At 36.1% G+C, this 24156-nt stretch overlaps 1 protein-coding gene and 1 non-coding gene across 5 annotated transcripts; one reads left to right on the top strand and one right to left on the bottom strand.

Annotated features, from left to right (window-relative positions):
* The first annotated feature begins 3402 nt into the window (after positions 1 to 3402).
* LOC104116700 (serine/threonine-protein kinase D6PK-like) lies at positions 3403 to 7708 on the top strand. Of its 4 annotated transcripts, none has more exons than XM_009627609.4 (3): positions 3403 to 3564; positions 4403 to 5395; positions 6482 to 7708. In XM_009627609.4, exons 2-3 carry the CDS (start codon positions 4500 to 4502, stop codon positions 7353 to 7355), a joined length of 1770 nt encoding a protein of 589 aa, XP_009625904.1. In that variant the 5' UTR covers positions 3403 to 3564; positions 4403 to 4499; the 3' UTR covers positions 7356 to 7708. The 4 variants fall into 4 exon arrangements, with proteins under 4 accessions (XP_009625904.1, XP_009625905.1, XP_009625906.1 ...); XM_009627610.4 differs by having other exon boundaries at positions 3403 to 3654; XM_009627611.4 differs by lacking the exon at positions 3403 to 3564 and adding an exon at positions 3692 to 3852.
* Positions 7709 to 19183: 11475 nt separating this feature from the next.
* On the bottom strand, positions 19184 to 19256 carry TRNAF-GAA (transfer RNA phenylalanine (anticodon GAA)). The gene has a single exon. It is a non-coding gene; the product is annotated as a tRNA-Phe (tRNA).
* Positions 19257 to 24156: the final 4900 nt, after the last annotated feature.

The following is a 24156-nucleotide window of genomic DNA, read 5'->3' as shown; positions in this document are numbered from 1 at the left end:
TTATTGTGAAGAGATGGTTTAGAATTCACATTTAACGGGTTTAACTTTAGTTTTTTACCTTGAACCCACCATATTTTTAAAAATTATAAGTTCAAAATTATATTCTTTTTGAAATTTTAGTGATTTTAACATATATATCTATACTCCATGCCGAAAATGGTCGTCCCGAGTAGGATTTGAACCGTTAATTTCACTTGTAGAGGTGCACCAAATAATTATTGCATCATAGGAGTCTTTGAGCATGCGTGTGCTCACACATATTTAAGTATTTTTGAAAAAATATAATATTATTATACATGATTTAGGGGGAGACACATGAATTCAAGTGAACCCACGCTCCTTAATCTAGATACGCCCCTACATAACACTTTTGATCCAAGTAGCAAATTGTCTTGTATTTGTCCTTTCCATTAACGGAGTTCTTACGTAACGTCGACGGATTTTACGTGTTCAAATTCTTAGAGAAAAAAGATTCATATTTATCTCTTGACTTTTGGCTATGGTTTAATTACCTCTTATTTTAGGGCTCCGTTAAGGGTCAAGTACTAAACGAGATGTTTCCTATCAATGAAGATAATACTCTTTCCGTGCTGCTTTATATGCCACAGTTGGGAGTACGAGGGTCAAACTATTTAGTTTTTTTTATCTGAATTGGTACATAGAATCTTCAATTTTTTAAAATATAATTTACATATTTAGAAACTACGTAAAAAATATTATATGTCGTAATAATTAACAATTCAAAATTTTTAAAAAGACATATGAAAAATTATAATTAAAGAAAATCTTTTTGACTCTCTAGATAATGATTGTGTTACATAAAATGAATTGGACAGAGTCCTAAATTTAAAAATCTAACAAAATTGATAAATTAAATAGTACATAGCAATTTAATCCGTTTCCATTTTCTTTAATCCAATGGTCAACATTTCGTCTGAATGTTTGGCAGACCATTATCATTAATTTAAAAAAATATTAGGTTGAAGGCGAATCTTTGGATAAAGTGGATAGTGGAAAAGATGGAGTTTTTTCCTTAAATAATTAATTAATTTATTACATTAATAATCTGAAACTGAAAGCATGAGATACAGGTTGGAGACTGTGGTGTCCCACATGTCGATTCAGACTCTTGTGTTTGGGACAAAATACAATCAAATAATTGAAAGCAAAAAGCTAAAACTCTGGAGCCAACATTTAAAATTTATGAATTTGAAATTATAGTATATTTAAGTTGTTAAATTTTAAATTCAGCCGAACTCGTAACTGAAATTGGTGGCAGAATAATAAGTAATTTTTCATCATTGAAGGTTTCGTGTTTGAACAATAGTATGAAGTCGCACTTGATACATAATATGTTACTCCCCAAAGTGAGACTATTCGACGTGAATCCGGTTTTAGTTGGAACTCAAAATAGGACTTTCTAATGCAAAATTGAATTAGTCAGGTTCCAAAATGAATAACAAACATTAAGAGCCCATTTGGACATAAGAAATTTTTCATTTTTTTTCGAAAATTTTTTACATTTTTTCGAAATCAGCGTTTGGTCATAAATTTTTCAATTTTCACTTGAAAATACATTCATTTGGACATAAGAAATTTTTTATTTTTATTTTTATTTTTACTTTTTTCGAAATCAGCGTTTGTTCATAAAATTTCCAATTTTCACTTGAAGATACATTTTGAAATTTTTCGAAATTTTGAAAAACTCCAAAAAACTATTTTTTCAAAATTTTCACTCAGATTACTTACAAAACTTCAAAACAACCCAAAATTATATTCATGTCCAAACACAACTCTAATTTTCAAATACCATTTTCACTTGAAATTTTTTTTCACTTTTTTTTTTTGGACTTTTACAATTCTTATGTCCAACAACAACAACAACCCAGTAAAATCTACTAATGAGGTATGTGGAGGGTAGTGTGTACGCAGACCTTACCCCTACCCCAAAGGAGTAGAGAGGCTGTTTCCGAAAGACACTCGGCTCAAGAAAACAAAAAGACAAAAGGACAAAAAGAGACAATATTAGTATCACCACAACAATCATAGGAAAAATAGTAACACCATGAAATCCAGAAGAAAGATGCAAAGCAAAGAGAGATAATATTAGTATCACCACAACAATAATAAGAAAATAGGAACACCATGAAATCTAGAAGAAAGATGTAAAGCAAAAGCGATAGCTAGTAAGTAGGACCTGCACTGAAAAGCGAAATAGTGAGACACAACATTGCCACTAACTATCTTAAACAAAACCCCTACATTGCTAGTCTCATAATGGTACGAAGTAAGGCACAACTCAACTACCTCCTAACCTACAACCCTAATACTCGACCTCCACATCCTCCTATCAAGTGTCATGTCCTCGGAAATCTAGAGCCTCGCCATATCCTGCATGATCACCTCTCCCCAATACTTATTAGGCCACCCTCTACCTCTTCTCGTGCCCTCCACAACCAGCCGATCACATCTCCGTACCGGAGCATCTGGGCTTCTCCTCTGAACATGTCCGAACCATCTAAGCCTCGCTTCCCGTATCTTGTCATCAATGGGAGCCACGTGCACATTCTCCCGAATATCATCATTCCTAATCTTATCTATCCTAGTATGCCCGCACATCCACCGCAACGTTCTCATTTCTACTACTTTTATATTCTGGATATGTGAGCTCTTAACGGGCCAACACTCAGCCCCATACATCATGGCCTGTCTAACCACCGCTTTATAAAACTTACCTTTGAGTATCAGTGACACTATCTTGTCACACAGAACTCCAGATGCTAACCTCCACTTCATCCATCATACCCTAATACGATATGTTACATCATCGTCGATCTACCCTCTCCCTGGATAACCGAACTAAGGTACTTGAAGCTGCCTCTACTCGAGATGACCTGCGAATCAAGCCTCACATCCACGCCCACTTCCCCTAGCTCAGCGCTTAACTTACACTCCAGGTATTCCGTCTTCGTACTGCTCAGCTTGAAACCCTTAGACTCAAGAGCCTGTCTCCAAACCTGCAGCCTCTCGTTAACACCGGCTCGTGACTCATCAATCAGAACTATGTCATCGGCGAATAGCATGCACCATGGCACATCCCCTTGAATATGGTGTGTTAACGCGTCCATCACCATGACAAATAGAACGGACTGATATGTCCAAACGCCAACAAAAAATTATTTTTCAAAATTTTCACTCAAATCACTCATAAACCTTCAAAAACAACCCCAAATTATATTCATGTCCAAACACAACTTTAATTTTCAAATAATATTTTTACTTTTTATTTTTGAATTTTACAATTCTTATGTTGAAACGCCAACTAAATAGGAAATTAAAAAAAGAACTCTCTCTCCTCCCTCTCTCTCTTCCCAATAAAATTGTTAAAGTCCTAAGCTTCTTTACACTCTCAAAAGCAGTTGCCACCTCTTTTCTTTCTTCTCTCTCCACACATTTTTTCGTTAGAGGTCCCCTCTCTTTATCTCTGTCAACAGTAGTGCTTCTACTTCCCCATTGCTAAAGCAAAAAAACAACCCTAAAGTTCTGATCTTTTTGACACTTTAGGTACTATTCTTTAGTCTGCTTTTCTTTTTTCCCTGCACTTTTCAAATGCTCCTAGATGAACTTTATTTTTTAGCATCTGGGTCTTTCTGGGTAAGTTTTTTTGATCCTTTTTGTAGGGTTTTCTTGAAAAAATTTTAGGTCTTGGCAAAAGATCTGTGTGCTTTTTCATTGACCCTTTTATACTGCTTTTCTTGTTTATCTATGTGGGGTTGTTCTTACATTATGCTATGTTGCTGAAAGTCTGCTTTGTTTGATTTGGTATTATTAATAAAGATTTGGCCTTTTGAGGTAATCACTGGGATTTTAGCTGTCTTAGGCATTTTATTGCTCTACTTATGATTTGGGTAGTGACAATGACAATGACATGAGTTGAGCTTAAATGGAAGTGAGGATTCGTATAGTCTACCCCAACTTGTTTGGAACTGAGGAGTAGTAGTAGTTGTTGTTGTTACTTATGATTTGTGTAATGACGATGATATGAATTGAGCTTAAATGGAGAAGTGAGTATTCATATAGCCGACCCCAACTTGTTTGGGACTGAGGCGTAGTAGTAGTTGTTGTTACTTATGATTTGGATCTTTGAATAAATTGCTTGTTGAATGTGGATTAGGAAATTGTGGACTTTGAGGTAATTATAGAAATCCCAGTTTGATTGCCCTGTTACTTAGTGTAGATCTATTTTCTTTCTCACAAGTATCGTTGTCGTTTATTAGTTTCTTTTATATGTTTTCCACTTTATAAGAGTTTTGAAGTTATCTTAATTTATTGTCCTTTACTTGATCCTATCGATAACCTGGCATTCAAGTTCACTTCATGTCTCTTGATTGTGTTTATGTAGTTTCATACTTTCAATCTTTGAACTTTCATGCTGTTGTTGGAAGCTGAGTAATGGGTTTGGTCGGCCTGGCTGCATTGAGGAATCGTTGTTCATTTTAATGGCGTCAACACCTTCTGTCAAGAGTTCACTGGAAAAGCTGAAGAAATCAACTGGAAGTCATGCAGTAGAAGGTAATTCTCGGACGTCAGCACCTTCTCAAGTTTCAAAGAGTGGCAAGTCCGAGAGCACAACATCCAAAGAGCTACGAAGCGATGATCGAAAAGTTGCATCCAAACAGCTTACGGCAGAAGCAGGATCTGCTGACTTATTGGTTGATAAGCTTAATTCGAGCTTATATTTGGGAAATCTGAAACATGCTCCAATTGGTGCAGTTTCCATGCCTTGTGACACCAAGGGCTCAGAAAATGAAACCGTCAATGATTGCTCAGCATCAGCCAAAGTCAGTGATGGGGCTAGTAGCCTTGGAAAAACAAGTGGAAGTGCCAAAGTTAGTGACCGGGCTGATTTTGTTGAGAGTGGAAAGAGCAGCATCTGTAGGGGAAGCACAAGCACCGACGTAAGTGATGAAAGTTGTTGCAGCAGCTTGAGCAGCAGTATTAGTAAACCTCACAAAGCTAATGACTCGAGATGGGAAGCCATTCAATCTATCCGAGCTAAAAATGGAGGGTTGGACTTGAGACATTTCCGGTTGCTAAAGAAGTTGGGAAGTGGTGATATTGGAAGTGTTTATCTGTCGGAGTTGTGTGGAACAAAGTGTTATTTTGCCATGAAAGTTATGGATAAAGCATCATTAGCTGGCCGTAAGAAATTGCTGCGTGCTCAAACGGAGAGAGAGATTTTGCAGTCCTTGGACCATCCATTTCTGCCTACGTTGTATACCCATTTTGAGACAGAAAAATTTTCTTGTCTAGTAATGGAGTTTTGCCCGGGAGGTGACTTGCATACACTTCGGCAAAGGCAACCGGGAAAGCATTTTTCTGAACAAGCTGTGAAGTATGATTACTTGACCCGAAACTTCTTAATTAATTAATTAATTTATTTATTTTCTTGATAATTACTTGATCTAAAACCTCACAAACTTCGGCAAGATTTTCTTGTTTCTATTATTATAGAGATAATTTCTACAACTTGATAGAAATAGCTTCCAATGCAGTATTATAGTTATAACAGGATGTAAAAGCTTTGAGTACTGTTAAACTTTCTTTGTTAGATTCTGAATGCCGTTGCTCAAGAAATTGAAACTTCTGCCTGCTGCTCAAATATCACAAGGTCCTAAAAGTTCTTGGATTATGTAAAGCTTTGAATTGTGTACACTATCAGTTGAAGCAATGACTACGTATTCTTGTCCAGTACTTTGTGTAGTCCTGGACATTCTGTCTTCACATTTGACGCTTCAGTTGAAGCAATGATGTAGTCCCTTCCATTCTGTTTATTTTCTTTGATCAACATCCGGTAAGTGTTAATGCTAATAGAAAAAGAGGGTTCAATGCTAACCAAAGGTAGATGCAATCTTGAGGGAACCAGTTCAACTCGGATTCTTTGACTGTGATATTACTCCCTCTGTCCCAATTTATGTGACACTTTTAGCTTTTCGAGATTCAAACTTCTTAATTTTGGCTGTGTATTTGGAGATAGAATCCTAAAGTTTTTCGAAATAAAATTTACATATTTGGGAACTACGTAATAAGTACTATAAGTCACAATAATTAATAATTCAAAATATTTAAAACAACAACATACCCAGTAATATCCTACACCGTGGGGTATGGGGAGGGTAGTGTGTACGCAGACCTTACCCCTACCTTGCGAGGATAGAGATGTTGTTTCCAATAGACCCTCGGCTTAGCAAAGCAATTCAAAATATTTAAAAGACATGAAAAATTTACGGTCAAAAAATAATTCGTTTTGACTCTACCAGTAGAGAGCAGGTACTTAACTCCTTTCTTGAGGCACTTAAACTTGTACACGATTTCTCTAACTTTGCCTTTGATTGATTTACAAAGCTCATTAAAGAAAAAGAGTTGTTTTAGACTCTGTTGGTATTATTTATGAAGTATTAAATTTATCTCAAAATTGCAGGTTTTATGTCGCAGAGATCCTCCTTTCTCTGGAATACCTCCATATGCTCGGCATTGTCTACCGCGACCTCAAGCCAGAAAATGTGCTTGTTAGAGAAGATGGACACATAATGCTATCTGATTTTGATCTCTCCCTTCGCTGTGCTGTGAGTCCAACACTTGTCAAGTTGTCGTCTCTTGACGCAGAGCCACTCCGGAAAAATTCCGGTTACTGTGTTCAACCGTCTTGCATTGAGCCCTCCTGTATCCAACCATCATGTGCTGTCCCTACAACATGTTTTGGTCCTCGCTTCTTTTCTAGTAAGTCGAAGAAAGAAAAGAAATCTAAAAATGATACCGGGAACCAAGTTAGTCCATTGCCAGAACTTATGGCCGAGCCTACTGGAGCACGGTCAATGTCTTTCGTTGGGACCCACGAGTATTTGGCACCTGAAATAATCAAAGGCGAAGGGCATGGAAGCGCAGTGGATTGGTGGACTTTCGGTATCTTTCTCTACGAGTTATTGTTTGGTAAGACGCCGTTCAAAGGATCAGGAAATCGAGCTACACTTTTCAATGTTGTAGGTCAGCCCCTCCGGTTTCCTGAATCTCCAGTGGTAAGTTTTTCAGCTAGAGATCTTATACGAGGCTTGCTCGTGAAAGAGCCACAGCATCGATTGGCATACAAACGAGGAGCTACAGAAATTAAGCAGCATCCCTTCTTTGAAGGTGTAAACTGGGCTTTGATTCGTTGTGCAAGTCCTCCCGAGATCCCAAGGCCTGTTGAATTCGAGCGAATCTCAGCTCCGCCAACATCGACGAGTGAGAAACCTGTGGCTGTACCTGTCCGAAACCAGCAAAATTCTGATAATTATCTCGAATTTGATTTCTTTTAATATTTTGTTTCTTTGAAAAGCCAATTGTCTTCTTTTTGTTAGTGAAACATACAGAGTTCTACAACCTTTGGAAGATGTCGAATCAACAACAGCAACGACAAGCCCGGTATAATCCCACAATCTCACCAGTGGGGTCCGGGGAGAGTAAAGTGTACGCAGACGTTACCCCTACCTGGTGAAGGTAAAGATGTCAGGATCAAATCAGGGTCTTTTTCTTTTTGGTAGTTTGAGGATTATATATGTTTGTTGTTCTTATTAAACAGTTACCATTTGTTGTATGGCAAATTGTTGTAAGTGTTGAATGTTACCTACTGATAATGTGAATTTGACAGTTAATAAGCTGTTCTTATGTATATGCTTGTGCAAATCTTACTTAAAGAAGATCATTTCTCATGTTTGACTTCCCAATTTTTTTAAAATGTATTTCATAAATTATCAAAAGTTTTCCAAGTTCATATTTTGGGTCGCCGGACGAATATATAGTGTTAGTAGAAGCAAGTTATATGAAGTTAGAAGTCAAACTTCGTTGTTTTGGTAACCGAACATTAGAAAAATGACTTTCTCATGAAAATGTTTTCTTGAAAAATGACTTTCATCGTACCAAACACACTAATAGGGAAACGTGAAATGTTTTTCATAAAATGCTTCTAAAAGTAGTTCTGACCCCGATCTTGGTTATTACACGTTTTGCCATTTATTTTCGATGTCTTTTACCTTGTTGTTGATATTAATTAGTTATTGCTTCCTTTCGCTGTTCTTTAGTCGAGAATCTATCGGAAACAACCCTTACACCTTCATAAGGTACAAGTAAGGTTTTGTAACGATCCGGTCGGCCGTTTTGAGTATTATAACCCCGTTCCCCCATTTACTGCTCAATTTATGCCTTAAAGTTGATTTATGACTTATCGGGTTAGTTGGTTCGAGTCCGGAAGGATTTCGGAGTGAAATGAGACACTTAGTCTCATAATTAAAAACTTAAGTTAAAATAGTGATCGGATGTCGACTTATGTGTAAACGATCCCGGAATGGAGTTTGGATGATTCCAATAGCTCCGTATGGTGATTTTGGACTTAGGAGCGTGTTCAAAAAATTATTTGGAGATACGTAGTAGAATTAAGCTTGAAATGACGAAAGTTGAATTTTTGGAAAGTTTCATCGGGGGTTGACTTTTTGATATTGGGTCGGAATCGGATTCCGAAAGTTGGAATAGGTCCATTATGTCATTTATGACTTGTGTGCAAAATTTGAGATCAATCGGACTTGATTCGATAGGTTTCGGCATCGAATGTAGAAGTTGGAAATTTCATAATAGACTAAAGTCAAGTGAGTTCGCACAAGACCAAACTTCAAATGAGCATAACTCTCAGTACACGAAGTGTTATATGGTGTATTACCTATCAAATGAAAGATCTTTGAGTCTAGTTTCTAACGCTTCAAACCGTTTGTCATTTAGACATTCCTACAAGAAGTTATGGCCAAATTACCAAAGGCTGAAAAAATGCAATTCTGCGACCAATTATGCGATCGCAAAACAGTTATGCGATGGCAAAACTGCTTCTGCGACCGCAAAATGGTCGCAGAATGGACCAGAAGAGCCCAGTTCCGGGCACTGATTTTGCGATCAATTTTGCGGCCCGCATACCCCTTATGCGGTCCATTATGCGACCGCAGACCTACTTTCGGAGGGTTAATTTTTTTTATTTTCATAAACCAACCTCATTTTGATAAATAGGCTTTGGGGCTTATTTTGGGGCAATTATCTGATGATTTTAGAGAGAGGAAGTAGATGAAGTGTCCTGTTCATCAAATTCTTGTCCAAGCCTTGAAATCCAACGAGAAATCCCTCAAGTTCTTCATCAAAGAGGTAAGGTTCTAATCCCTAATCTTCAATTTCGAGTTTGGTTAATGATGGATGATTAGGAGTATGATTCTTGGGTGTAAGAGTATTATTTATACGTATCAATAAGGTTTATGGAAAGAGTCTTGAGTTCAAATGGGTAAAGATTGGGTTGAAAATGGTAGAAATCTTCATAGACTTCAATTGAAGATTTGAGGGTCGAGTTGATGTCGGAATTTGGTGAAATTTGTATGATTGGACTCATGGTTGGATGGGCGTTAATATTTTGTAACTTTCATCGGGTTCCGAGACGTGGGTCCCACGGGCGATTTTTGAGTGTAAATTCGGATTTTTGTAGAAAAATTAGTATTTTGATATGAAATAAATTCCTATAATTTGGGTTGACTGAATCAAATTAATTGTGACTAGATTCGAGCCGTTCAGAAGTTGTTACGTGCATAATGGAATTTCTGGAAGCATTGTTTAGCTTGCTCGACATTGGATTCAGCTTGTTCGAGGTAAGTAACTCTTCTAATCTTGGAGCTGGGGGTATGAACCCTGAATATACGTATTATGTGAATTGTTTGGAGGTGACACACATGTTAGGTGACGGGCGTGTGGGCGTGCACCGTAGGAATTGTGACTTGGTCAAATTCCATGGGACTGTATAGTTGAATAATCTGTTGATATCCGTACATTCTCTACGTGTTAGAGAAAATTGAGCTGAGACTCGTATTAAAAATCATGCTTAGACATATGGTTTTATTGTTGGTACCCATTGGGGTCATTTTTGTGGTTGAATAATATGTTTAAATTGTAATTTTTCACTTAGTCATGTTTATTCATTTCATATCATACCTCAGTCTTTCTTATTTATTGTTGATGCATCATATCATTGTTGTTGGACTGCTTATCATGATTTCTGAGTGCTCAAGAGACTGGAGAGGTTGATGACTGAGTGAGGCCGAGGGCCTAATTGTGAGGATATTTATGGATCGGGCTGCACGCCGTATCATGTTTATTGATTTATGCCATGATTGGCTTGATATAGCGCTTGAGTTGAAGGAGCCTCTCCGGAGTCTGTACACACCCCTAATGAGTGCATGTACCTACTGAGTGCGAGTCCCGAGTGATTTGGGAGGATTGAGTGACTGTGAAGACTGAGTGAAATGATACTCTAAGAGTATGCATATGATTTTATCACTGAGTTGCATCGCATTGACATGCACACATGACATACAAACATAGAGATGGATTTTTCCTCATGCTGTACAGTATCACATCATTCATAATTTCTCACACATGTTGACAAATGGGCATAGTGATGTAATTATTTTATACGGGTTATTTGGAAAGAAAATGAAACATCCCATTTATTATTGAAAAGATTTTGGGAAAATCACAGTTTTCAGACTTACTCATATTTTTGGTGATTTTAGTGAGAAGAATTGAGTTTTACTATTATATTTGAAAATAAAAATATTTATTTTTTCGGAACTGTGAAGGAACTGAGCACTTTATTACTGAGTTATTCATTGTGCTGCCTCAATTATGTTGTTATGAGAATTGTTTTCTGGATATGGTTGTGGACTATTGGTTTTGGACCCGACCTTGGTAAAGGCTCGTCACTGCTTTCAACCTAAGGTTAAGTTTGTTACTTACTTAGTACATGGAGTCGGTTGTACTGATACTACACTTCTGCACCTTGCGTGCAGATGTTGGCTGCTGATATTGCTGTGTTCGATGGGAGCTGGATTTGAAGATGTATCTGCGTTCCGGTTGTAGCTGCCTCTTGTTCATGGTAGCCTTAGATTCATAAAACTCTGTTTATGTACTTCTCAAGCAGATGATGTATTTATTTCAAACCAGTTTTGTAAACTCTATTCTTAGAAGCTCATGATTTGTACTACCAGTTCTTGGGAAAAAGTATTGGTTTAGGATATTTTATTTTAATTAATTACCTCGTTAGTTTCATTGGAATCAGATAATTGGTAATTGGCTTACCTAACGGGTTGGGTTAGGTGCCATCACGACTAGTTGGATTTTGGGTCATGACAAGGTGGTATCAGAGCACTAGGTTCATAGGTTCTACAAATCATGAGCAAGTGTCTAGTAGAGTCTTGCGGATCGGTATGATGACGTCCATACCTATCTTCGAGAGGCTATAGGGCATTTAGGATAATTTTCCATCTTTCTTTATTTATCATGCATAATTGATTCAGCTTGAAATATAACTCTTTGAATTCCTCCCATGCATTCGTATGCGTACATGAGCGCTCGGTATCAGCTGTGTATCGCCGGCTTGTGATTTCAGGGATGATGTGTGAGATGTGTATTCTGTGTTTTGGTGATGGGCCAGTCTGGAGGACTTGAGGCCATGGTTAGACCGCAACTTAAGCTCAGTAGTTTCAGTTATAACTGATACAACTGGACTCATATGTCCAGTAATGACCCTACAAGTGGAATTTATGGCTCGATGAGTGGTGAAATAGCTGTGTGATGGGTATGATGTGACCGTGGGATGTGTTAAGACGATTTGAATATGACGAGAAGTGTTTTCTTGAAATGTAAAGGAAATTCCATTAGAAGTGCTTGATTTTCGATTTGATGTGACATACAGTCTTGAGTATAAATATTTTGAAGGATCTTTCATGTTGTTAAAATTTGGGACAAATTAAATTCTCAGGTCTGGTAAATGAGTTTGGACTCAGAAAGATTAAGTGATTTCATAGTAATTGTAATTGCGAAAGGGTATAACAAGATACCAATTTGAGGCTAAGGAAGTGGGTTATCCCCTGCGAAGAAATCTACGTAGGTGTGTTCCTTATAATGTGAATGGAGAGTTTCTTTGCTACCAACGGGGTGTATGTGTTGAGATATGAATTTGAATCTGGTTGAGAAAGTTGACTTGAGGGTTGAGAGAATGAATGCGAACTTAGCAGACGATTAAGGTATTTTATGGTTGGTGTTGCACGAGTTTGAATATAATTTTTGTTGGACCGACTGCGGTATTATGACAGTAAATAAGTCTGGGTATTGTGAGTTATGGAGTGTTTTAATCTATGGCTTTGAGCCAAGTGGGGGGAGTTTGCTATGGACAAATCAATTCATTGGTATGTGTCAATTTATTTTTGGTCTGAGTTTTACTTGGGAATCAGTGATGACTTGCAGAGGTGGAGTTCGAGAATGACTCTAGTAAGAAAATTTCTGGATACGGGTTATATTGCGCTTTATGAGTATATAAAAAAAATCGTGGGATGAGTGAGTTGTTATTTGTGAATGATGTAGTGCCCACGGAGTATGAAATTGATCGGTGGTATTAAAAAGTAAAGTTAATTCTTTAAGTGTTATTGTGCTTTTGGGGCAGGTGTCTCTTGGCCCATGTGGGCGGTGTAATTTGGATTTGAACAAAGGGGGAGACTCTCGAGAAACTCCAATAGGTTCGAGGAGCATATATAGCAATTGAGAATGTGTCCAGACTTGGGTATGGATAAAATCTGAGATTTGCATTTAATGGCGACTGGACTTGCGAAAATTCTGTATGACTAGGGACTCTATGTTTCAGTATAAGAAAGGTAAGAAGAATAATTTTAAATTCACATAAGGTATTTTCAGAGTGAGTGTTACAGTTGTGGTATTTATGGAGGTGCTTAAGAAGAACACAGTTTCTTAAAGGCCGTAGGGCGTTGTGGTTCTATGCTAAGGTTTGTGGGGTGAGTGTGGCTAAAGATCGTGGCCTTTTATCAAGGAGAAGTATCAATCAGAAGGCAAATTCGGAAGGGACTCGGAGAAATAGGACAACTGGGTAGTAGGATGGACCAGTATGGTAATAGTAGGATCGGTCCTTTGGATAATTACGATGTGGTAAGACTTTACAGATGTTTTGGTGGCAATATTCTTGGGTTTTGGTGACCTACGTGGTTTGGTCAAGTTAGAGGAATTTAGTTTTAATAGCTTGGTTATGTGTAGATGGATTTCAAAGTGTTCATGATGGTTTCTACCATGGTTTGAATCAGATACTTTTCTACCGGTGTGGAGAACGTGTTGTGTATTGTGATTTCCTCCTGGAAAGAGGCAAGAGAACGGTTTCTAACTAATAGGGTATGTAAATTGTTGGTGACTCAAAGTTGATAATAAGATTCTTGTGCTTTTCACATGATGGCATAATAGATGTGGTGTATTGTGCGGGATTAGGATTTACATGTACAGGGTGACAGTTCAGTCTTGAAGAGAAGATAACGAATGCTGGACAGCATGGTCAGTTTCAGATATTTCGATGAGTGTTATACTGCTTGGTAATTCCTGAGAAGGGTGCGTATTTCAGAAGGCGCGTTGTGTTTTGACTTACGGATGTTCATTGGTATTACAATACTCACTTGGTTGATAGACTGTTGATATTCGAATTATTGCTATGTGGCACGGAAGAATTATGAAAGTATTCCTCATGGGATTATCGTGAATGGAAGATGTGTTAGTCATTTTAGTGCTGGAGTTGGGATCAGTTACGGTGATTCATGTGTTCAATAAATTTGGAGACTGAGAGTTCTCAGAAGTATATTATTTTGGGTTGTGGCCTATTTTAGGCGAGCATTTTATTTTGACTCAGTGGATGCACTAGTTGCGTTGATTATTTGTGACAGCTATGCGCTATAAGTGTGCATATATGTGAGGTTTGAGCCAATGTGCGGGCATTGGGGCAGGTATTTATACTCGAAAGAATGCTTAGGCTATGATTTTCCTAGAGTTGACTGTTAAGCATAAAGTTATAACGTTTCTCGTGTTCTTACCTTTGTTGAGAACTATCAGGGCTACACTTATGGTTTCAAAGAGGCTAATTCTCTGAATAAATGGGGTAGTTACTATTTCTGCATTAAATTGCCGATTTGAAGTGTGATAACAGACTTTGCACATGCTTACACTATGACATTTATACCAGTCTAGGAGCATAAAAATCTTATTTCATTAGCATATACACGTGTACTTGTTTAATTGCTCCTGTATGATATCCCGGGACTAGAGGCATGTGACCATGCCTGGCGATTCATATTATTGGCACCTGAGTCATCCGTGCCGTGTGTGGGAATTTTATTTCTATGATAATTTATCTGATTCATTAATTTCCTTCCTCTACAATTGTGCACATGCGCCTACGGTTATCCTCGTCACAAAATTTGAGGAGTTGGTTGTAATATTGTGGTTGTGGTGGTGCTTGTTGAACTTGCAATATAGTTTTCTTCCTTGAGACATCTCCCATATTTGGGTACACGGATTGCGCAGTGGTGGCTGAAGCTATATTTATGTGGCGTGTCTGTGGGATAGTTGTGTTTAATATATAAGGTCATTGGACCTAGAATGAGTACTATCAGGTTTGAAACGCTATATTCGGGAAGATAATATTGAAATTCGGCTTAGAAAGTCATTATGGTTCTGGTTGGGGCGAGAGAGCTGCATTACTTGTTGATCTGATAAGGGGTCTTGAGCTTTCTGCGTGTTTCTTTCATTATCAGCAGTGTGCAAAAGTTTTAGAACAAGGGTTTGTTTGATATGGGGTTTAATACTATTACCGGGTTACTTTGGAGTGGTTAATGTGATAGAAAGTGGTGCTGCGAGCATGCGAGCGTGCGAGTTGTGTAGTATGTTAAGTGATTATATCTGGGGTTATGGTTATTGCTCAATACAACTTGTTAAGACTTATACGGCGTGTTGATGTGAGATTCAGGTCTTGAAAAGAAATTCTGAATGTTGGAAATAGAATTCCAAGGTTTATGGGCTAAGGTTGAAGTAATGATTTTTAATTATGTTGTGTTGTCAGGCCTATACGATTTACACGGAATAGGGTGGTGTGGGATCACCCCGGGTACATGCGTGGTAAGATGGAATAGTGATGTGGTGGCTTGGAAACAACTCATGGCACGTTCGAGGATGGACGTATGTTTAAGTAGGGGAGAATGTAACGATCCGGTCGGTCGTTTTGAATATTATAACCCCGTTCCCCCATTTACTGCTCAATTTATGCCTTAGAGTTGATTTATGACTTATCGGGTTAGTTGGTTTGAGTCTGGAAGGATTTCAGAGTGAAATGAAACACTTAGTCTCATAATTAAAAATTTAAGTTAAAATAGTGACCAGGTATCGACTTATGTGTAAACAACCTAGGAATAGAGTTTTGATGATTTCAATAGCTCCGTATGGTGATTTTGGACTTAGAAGCGTGTTCGAAAAATTATTTGGAGGTCCGTAGTAGAATTAGGCTTGAAATGACGAAAGTTAAATTTTTGGAAAGTTATGACCAAGGGTTGGCTTTTTTATATTGGAGTCGGAATCCGATTCCGGAAATTGAAATAGGTCCGTTATGTCATTTATAACTTGTGTGCAAAATTTGAGGTCAATCAGACTTGATTTGATAGGTTTCAGCATCGAATGTAGAAGTTGGAAATTTTATAATAGACTAAAGTCAAGTGAGTTCGCATAAGACCTAATTTCAAATGAGCATAACTCTCAGTACACGAAGTGTTATATGGTGTATTAACTATCAAATGAAAGATATTTGAGTCTAGTTTCTAACGCTTCAAATTGTTTATCATTTGGACATTCCTACAAGAAGTTATGACCAAATTACCAAAGGCTAGAAAAATATAATTCTGCGACCAATTATGCGATCGCAAAACTGCTTCTGCGACCGCAAACTGGTCGCAGAATGGACCAGAAGAGCCCAGTTCTGGGCACCAATTTTGTGATCAATTTTGCGTCCCGCATACCCATTCTGCGGTCCATTATGAGACCGCAGACCTGCTTTCGGAGGGTTAATTTTTCTATTTTCATAACCCGACCTCATTTTGATAAATAGGCTTTGGGGCTTATTTTGGGGTAATTATCTGATGATTTTACATAGAAGTGAGAGTGTTCTAGAGAGAGGAAGTAGATGAAGTATCTTGTTCATCAAATTCTTGTCCAAGCCTTGAAATCCAACGAGAAATCTCTCAAGTTCTTCATTAAAGAGGTAAGGTTCTAACCCCTAATCTTCAATTTCGAGTTTGGGTAATGATGGGTGATTATGAGTATGATTCTTGGGTATAAGAGTATTATTTATTCATATCAATAAGGTTTATGGAAAGAGTCTTGAGTTCAAATGGGTAAACATTGGGTTGAAAATGGTAGAAATCTTCATAGACTTCAATTGAAGATTTGAGGGTCGAGTTGATATCGGAATTTGGTAAAATTTATATGGTTGGACTCATGGTTGGATGAGCATTAATATTTTGTAACTTTCATCGGGTTCCGAGATGTGGGTCCCACGGGCAATTTTTGAGTGTAAATTCGGATTTTTGTAGAAAAAATAGTATTTTGATATGGAATAAATTCCTATAATTGAGGTTGACTGAATCAAATTAATTGTGACTAGATTCGAGCCGTTCAGAAGTTGTTACGCGCATAATGGAATTTCTGGAAGCATTGTTTAGCTTGCTCGGCATTGGATTCGGCTTGTTCGAGGTAAGTAACTCTTGGAGCTGGGGGTATGAACCCTGAGTATATATATTATGTGAATTGTTTGGAGGTGACACACATGTTAGGTGACGGGCGTGTGGTCGTGCACCGTAGAAATTGTGACTTGGTCAAATTCCATGGGACTGTATAGTTGAATAATCTGTTGATATCCGTACATTCTCTACGTGTTAGAGAAAATAGAGCTGTGACTCGTATTAAAAATTATGCTTAGACATATGTTGTTATTGTTGGTACCCATTGGGGTCATTTTTGTGGTTGAATAATATATTCAAATTGTAATTTTTCACTCACTCATGTTTATTCATTTCATATCATACCTCAGTCTCTCTTATTTATTGTTGATGCATCATATCATTGTTGTTGGGCTGCTTATCATGATTTCTGAGAGCCCGAGAGATTGGAGAGGTTAATGACTGAGTGAGGCCGAGGGCCTAATTGTGAGGATATTTATGAATCGGGTTGCACGCCGCATCATGTTTATTGATTTATGCCATGATTGGCTTGGTATAACGCTTGGGATGAAGGAGCCCCACCGGAGTCTGTACACACCCCTAGTGAGTGCATGTACCTACTGAGTGCAAGTACGTGTGCCGAGTGATTTGGGAGGATTGAGTGACTGTGAGGCATGAGTGAATGTGAGGACTGATTGACTGTGAGGACAGAGTGACTTGGAGGACTGAGTGATTGGGAGGACTGAGTGAAATAATACTCTGAGAGTATACATATAATTTTATCACTGAGTTGCATCGCATTGACATGCACACATGACATACATGCATAGATATGAATTTTTTCTCATGTTGTACAGTATCACATCATTCATGATTACTCACACATGTTGACAGAAGTGCATAGTGATGCAATTATTTTATACGGGTTATTTGGAAAGAAAATAAAACATCCCATTTATTATTGAAAGGATTTTGAAAAAATCACAGTTTTCAGACTTACTCATATTTTTGGTGATTTTAGTGAAAAGAATTGAGTTTTACTATTATATTTGAAAAAATATATTTATTTTTTCGGAACTGTGAACGAACTGAGCACTTTATTATTGAGTTATTCATTGTGCTGCCTCAATTCTGTTGTTATGAGAATTGTTTTCTGGATATTGTTGTGGACTATTGATTTTGGACCCGACCTTGATAAAAACTCGTCACTGCTTTCAACCTAAGGTTAGGTTTGTTACTTACTCAGTACATGGGGTCGGTTGTACTGATACTACACTTCTGCACCTTGCATGCAGATGTTGGCTGCTGACGTTGCTGTGTTCGATGGGAGCTGGATTTGAAGATGTATCTGCGTTCTGGTTGTAGCTGCCTCTTGTTCATGGTAGCCTTAGATTCATAAAACTCTGTTTATGTACTTCTCAAACAGATGATGTATTTATTTTATACCAGTTTTGTAAACTCTATTCTTAGAAGCTCATGATTTGTACTACCAAATTCTTGGGAAAAAGTATTGGTTTTAGATTTTTTTTTTAATTAATTGCCTCGTTAATTTCATTGGAATCAGATAGTTGGTAATTGGCTTATCTAACGGGTTGGGTTAGGTGCCATCACGACTAGTTGGATTTTGGGTCGTGACAAGTTTGCGTACATATTACTCTCCCCAAACCTTACTCGTAGAATTTCACTGAATTTATCGTTGTTGTTGTTTGCTTCTAAAAGTAGTTCCGAGTGATGATACTTCAATTCTTGTTGTTGGTTTCAAAGTGTTCCCGTATGTTTATAGCCAAATTGATTTACAAGAGATTCTTAACTCAGGCTGTACAAGAAGCTTCAATTGATAATTCTAAATTCTACTGGTTGTGTTAAAATTACAGGAGATAAAAATTACTCATAATGACATTGGAGTATACTTATAGTACTCAATTTTAAGGCAAAGAACTAGATATAGTTACAGATTTAGGGGTTAATTGATACACAGGATAAAAATAGTAATCTCGGGATAAAGTTTAATATTAACTTTATCGTGTTTGGTTTGGGATATTAGCTAAACCCGAGATAACTTTTATACTAAAATGGCTGGATTAGTTATCCCATATAGAAGGTGAGATAACCAAAAAGTAAAATATCCCACCATTGTACCAAACGACCTCTTACAATATAGAGGCCTACATTGTATTCTTTGTGTACATGTATGAAAAGCAAAATACTATTGTTAGAGGCAAAACTTGTCCCAATTCTTTTATTTACATTATGCTTAAGATAGTTTGATCCTGTCCTACATTAAAATGTATGAAATTGTAAGTAAACGTGTTAAAAGGGACGGGGTAGACCTAAAGTCCTAAACTCGCATGGACGTAAGTTTACCCAAAAGGCCTACAAATATTTGAAAGCAATGTAGGGCCCAAAGAAAGAAGAGATTTATTTAAGTGATATTAAAAGACTTGGTGCTCAATTTTCAAAAAAGGCTGTTATACTCAGAAGTTAGTATTTATTTATTTAATAAAGGAGAAAAAGTGGAAAAACTTGTTAGATTGTGCGGTGAACGTGGATCGAACACGTGACCTTCAGATCTTCAGTCTGACGCTCTCCCAACTGAGCTATCCCCGCTACATCTTCTAAATAAACTTAGACCTAATTTTCATTTAGTTATCTTCCTTTTGATATGTAGTTGGTTTTGCACGATTTTTTAAGTTAGGAATATGATATTATAGTGATGGAAAAAAGACTTTTTTCACTTTTAACTCGCGTCAGAAATTATTTACATTCGGTAGTCGAAAATATATATATATATAATTTGTATAATTTTTGTATATAACATATATATATATATATATATATATATATATATTTTTTTTTTCGGCTATAATTTGAGAGCGGTTATATAGCGTCATTTTTTCATGAAAAAAAGATTTTTCTTGCTGCCCAATTTTCCGAGACAAGAATCCAAGTGCACTAGGAAAAAGATTTAAACTTTACAACCAATAAATAATTAGCACATTGTTCCCAAAATAATTCTAATCGCTTTACTTAACTTTTTTTCATTATTTTCATTTAGGAAAACGGCTATTTTTAGGAAACACGAAATCCTACTTCTACTAGGTTTATGCTTATGAAATATAAACTACAAAGAAGTCTTTCCCAAGCTTCTTCTGAAATTCACTTTGTTTCCTTTTCTAAATTTCATTTATTTTCTGTTCCATCTCATCAATTTGAGTTGCCAAAATCATGGCAGTGTATGTTCCTTCTACCCACAGGCAGAATACTTATTTTTTTTTTTTATATTAGTTGATTTTTCCTCATCAGTTCGACAAAATCATCTCATCAGTTCGACAAAAGTGATGCATCAATCTATATTAGTTGATTTTTCCTCCTTCGGGGTTTATCAAAATCAAGACTGACGGAAGTTTCATGCCTAATTCTAGGTTAGCGGGATTTGGATTAATTGCTTAAAAATTGATATTAATTTCAATATTATTACAAAACTAGTGACCTATAGTCAAATCTAAATAAGAAACCTTTTCTTTTTCTATGTATTTTTTTTGTTTATAGCACAATACTTTTATAAGATATAAAGCATTTAAGCTTCCAACAAACATCTAATAGTAATGTTAAATTTATATTGTTAAGGGTCAATTCAAGTTAATAATATATTAGCCATGTGTTTGCAATTCGTTACCTTAGATATTACTGTAAAAAAGTATTGCAGGCTCTAAAATATTTTTTTACTGTTAAAAAATAATCGGTCTTTATATCTTTCTTAATAAATATTATTTATATTTTTCTACGAATTTTAATATTGTTTTAAGTCAAAATAACATCTATAAGAATTTTTGGGCCCCCAAAAGTATGGACGCCTAAAGCTAAAGATTTACTAGCCTTTCTCCTGAGCCACCCATAGGAATATGACAAAAATATAAAGTTAATAATTGTATATATTAAAGTAGCTTGCATTAATATTGAAATTAATATCTATTTGTTAATGTTTTTTTTTTCTTTCAGGAAGATGATGATATGATATTTATTTTTTTTCAGTTATGTTTTTCTAACGTCTTATTTACTCAAGGGGAAAGGCCTAAAAATGCCACTCAACTAACATAAATGGCCTATCTATGCCATACGTTAAAAAATCGCCAAATTCATGCCACTAACGTTATACTTTTGACCTATTTATACCACTAACGTTATACTTTTGGCCTATTTATCCCATTGTCTACTAACAGTTCTATTTTCTGGTTTTTAAATAATAAGAATTAATTTTTCGACCCCATCTTTGCCATGTGTCTTTATATTAGTGGTTCTTCTTTACTTAACCCTACATTTCTTTTAACCCTGATTATGTATAATTAATCATGCCCAACTCGATAAAATCCAACCATCTTTTAACCCAACCCCTAATTCTTTGTCACAACCTAAAATCCAACTAGTCGTGATGTCACATAACCCAACCCGCTAGGTAAGCCAATTAACAACTATCCAAGTTAATGAGATTTGTTTTAGACAAATAAATGATAAAATAATTGAACCTTAATAAAATAACTTGGAAAATGTATTAAGGTTCAGTTATTTTATCATTTATTTGTCTAAAAAAAATCTCATTAAATTGGATAGTTGTTAATTGACTTACTTAGCGGGTTGGGTTAGGTGACATCACGACTAGTTAGATTTTGGGTCGTGACAAGGAATTAGGGATTGGGTTAAAAGATGGTTGGATTCTATCGGGTTGGGCATGGTTAATTATACATAATCAGGGTTAAAAGAAATGTAGGGTCAAGTAAAGAAGAACCAGTAATATAAAGACACGTGGCAAAGGTAGGGTCGAAAAATTAATTCTTATTATTTAAAAACCAGAAAATGGAACTGTTAGTAGACAATGGTATAAATAGGCCAAAAGTATAACATTAGTGGCATAAATAGGTCAAAAGTATAATGTTAGCGGCATGAATAAAGCGATCTTTTAAAGAATGACATAGATAGACCATTTATGTTAGTTGAGTGGCATTTTTTTAAAGCCTTTTCCCTTTACTCAATAGCATTGTTGTTATTTTTCTGGGCCGACGACAATACAAATACAATTAATGGTTTTTCTTTAATGTTTTAGCAAAAAATTATACCAAGCTCGATTTTTTATTTTCTAAAGTCTACTTGTTTTTATAAACTTTTTATTATTTTCCTTTTTAAAACTTTTGTTTTTTAAACTTTGCCTTTCAGTAGTTGATGCAATCAGAAACATAAATCACTTTCTAAAACGAAAATCTAGAATATAAGATATATGTTATAAAATAAAAACCGTAAAGTAAATAAATCGAAAACAAGTATAGATGGAGATTGATATTTTTATTCAACTTCAAACTGATGTACGTAATGAAATGAAAATTTCTTTATTTATAGAAGAAATGAAGCAGCTGCGAGGCTTTTCTTCAGCTGCTTGTAAGCTGTCTGCATGAGCTGCTTGCAACCTGCCTGTTTAATAAGAAACTGCTGCAAATCATTTCATTGAGTTGCTTGCAACCTGCCTGCATCAACTGTTTGTAAATAAATTTCAATAGAGTACCAAACGGATAATCTTCTTCAGGAAGATTATCTATATCGGAGTAATAAATGGACATCCACATTATAATTATTTTTATAACACCCCCCTGGATGTTCATTAAAAGATATTGTACCTCGTTAAAATCTTACTAGGAAAAACCCAGTGAAAAAAATCTTAGTGAAGAAAAAAGAGTACACATATTTAGTAATACGCAATTCTAGCTGCCTCATTAAAAACCTTACAAGAAAAACCCATGAAAAAAATCTTAGTAAGGAAAAAAGAGTACAGCGCGTATTTCACTCCCCATTGATGAAAACCTTGTTCCAAATATTTAAGTCTTCGCATACCAATCTTGTATACCGTCTTCTCAAAAGTTAAAGTTGGCAAAGATTTAGTGGACGAATCTGCTGGATTGTCACTTTAACGGATTTGTTGCACATCGATGTCACCATTTTTCTGAAGATCATATGTGTAGAATAATTTTGGTGAAATGTGCTTCGTTCTATCTCCTTTTATAAATTCTCCATTTGATTGGGCTATGCATGTAGCATTGTCTTAATATAATATTGTGAATTTTTTACCACATTCCAACCCATATATTTCTCGAATAAAATGAATCACTGATCTCAACCATACGCACTCCCTACTTGTTTCATGAATATCTATTTATCTCAGCATGATTTGAAGAAGTAGAAACTATAGATTGCTTTGTGAAGTGCCATGATATGACAATACCTCTATATGTAAACACATACTCGATTTGAGATTGAACTTTATGGGGATCAGATAAATAACCTGTATCTGCATAATCAATATGATATGTACCACCTTTGTTAGCATTGGCAAGATACATAAGTGCACTAATTGCAATGAGATAGAGTATTTCAGGACCAAGGAGTTCCTCATCCTCTTCTGGAGGTCAGAACGGATCCTTATTCACTTCAAGTGACTGAATACCCATTTGGTGTACTTGATGGGTAAGCTTTATCCATGTAAAAGCATTTTAAGATATTTTCTGTATAAACAGATTGATGGATAAAGATCTCATCTGCTAAATATTCAATTTGTAGACTAAGACAAGTTTTTTCCTTTGGAGCTCTTCTGGAGTTCCTATGAGATTCATGTCATTAACATAAACAACAAGTATAACAAACTTTAATGCTATTTTCTTTGTAAAAATATATGGACAAATGCCATCATTTATATAACCTTCATTCATCAATTCAGTAAGGCAATTATACCACATGCGCCCTGATTATTTTAAATCATACAAAGATTTTTGTAATCTGATTGAGTACATTTCTCGAGACTTTGAATTATATGCTTCATGCATTTTAAATCCTTCAAGGATCTTTATATAAATTTGATCAAATGAGTCATATAGGTTATGACTTGCATCTAAATGGCATGACATCTTCAGGTGTCTGGACTACAGGTCTGATCCTCACAATCTTTTATAATATTGTGCACTATATTATATCAAATATATCGTCGACGATCATTTTGTATCGGTTCGCAAGTGACATAACTTGTTGAGATCGCATCACTTTCTTTATTTTCAGGTACCCGAACTTCTTCTGGAGTTTCATGAAATGTTATGTCGTGGGCTCTTGTAGATCTCATTTCCTCCTCATTATGATCATTTTCTCCTATCCTTTTCAAGGATTGTTACCTTTGGAACCGATCGGTTTATTACACTTCATGTGTATAGTAAACTTTATCCTTCAGGGACTTTAATTTTAATAAGAGCATTTACAGCTGAAATATGATATTTAATATTGGATCAGCAAATGCTTCTGACATTTGACTTGAATTATGTTCTAAGTGAGGATCATATTAATGATAATTCGATTCATATAGCATATTTTCCAGCTGTTTTATTCCATCCCCCAAATGTTAGAAAAACTAACTCATATCCCCAATCTTCTTTGGGAAACATATCTTTATGCATTGTGGTAGTGAAATTAATCATATACC

Source organism: Nicotiana tomentosiformis, chromosome 8, assembly GCF_000390325.3.
Source record: "Nicotiana tomentosiformis chromosome 8, ASM39032v3, whole genome shotgun sequence".
Taxonomy (NCBI): Eukaryota; Viridiplantae; Streptophyta; class Magnoliopsida; order Solanales; family Solanaceae; genus Nicotiana; species Nicotiana tomentosiformis.
The sequence above is the reverse complement of the archived record's forward strand: the minus strand, read 5'-3'. Positions and strand labels throughout refer to the sequence as shown.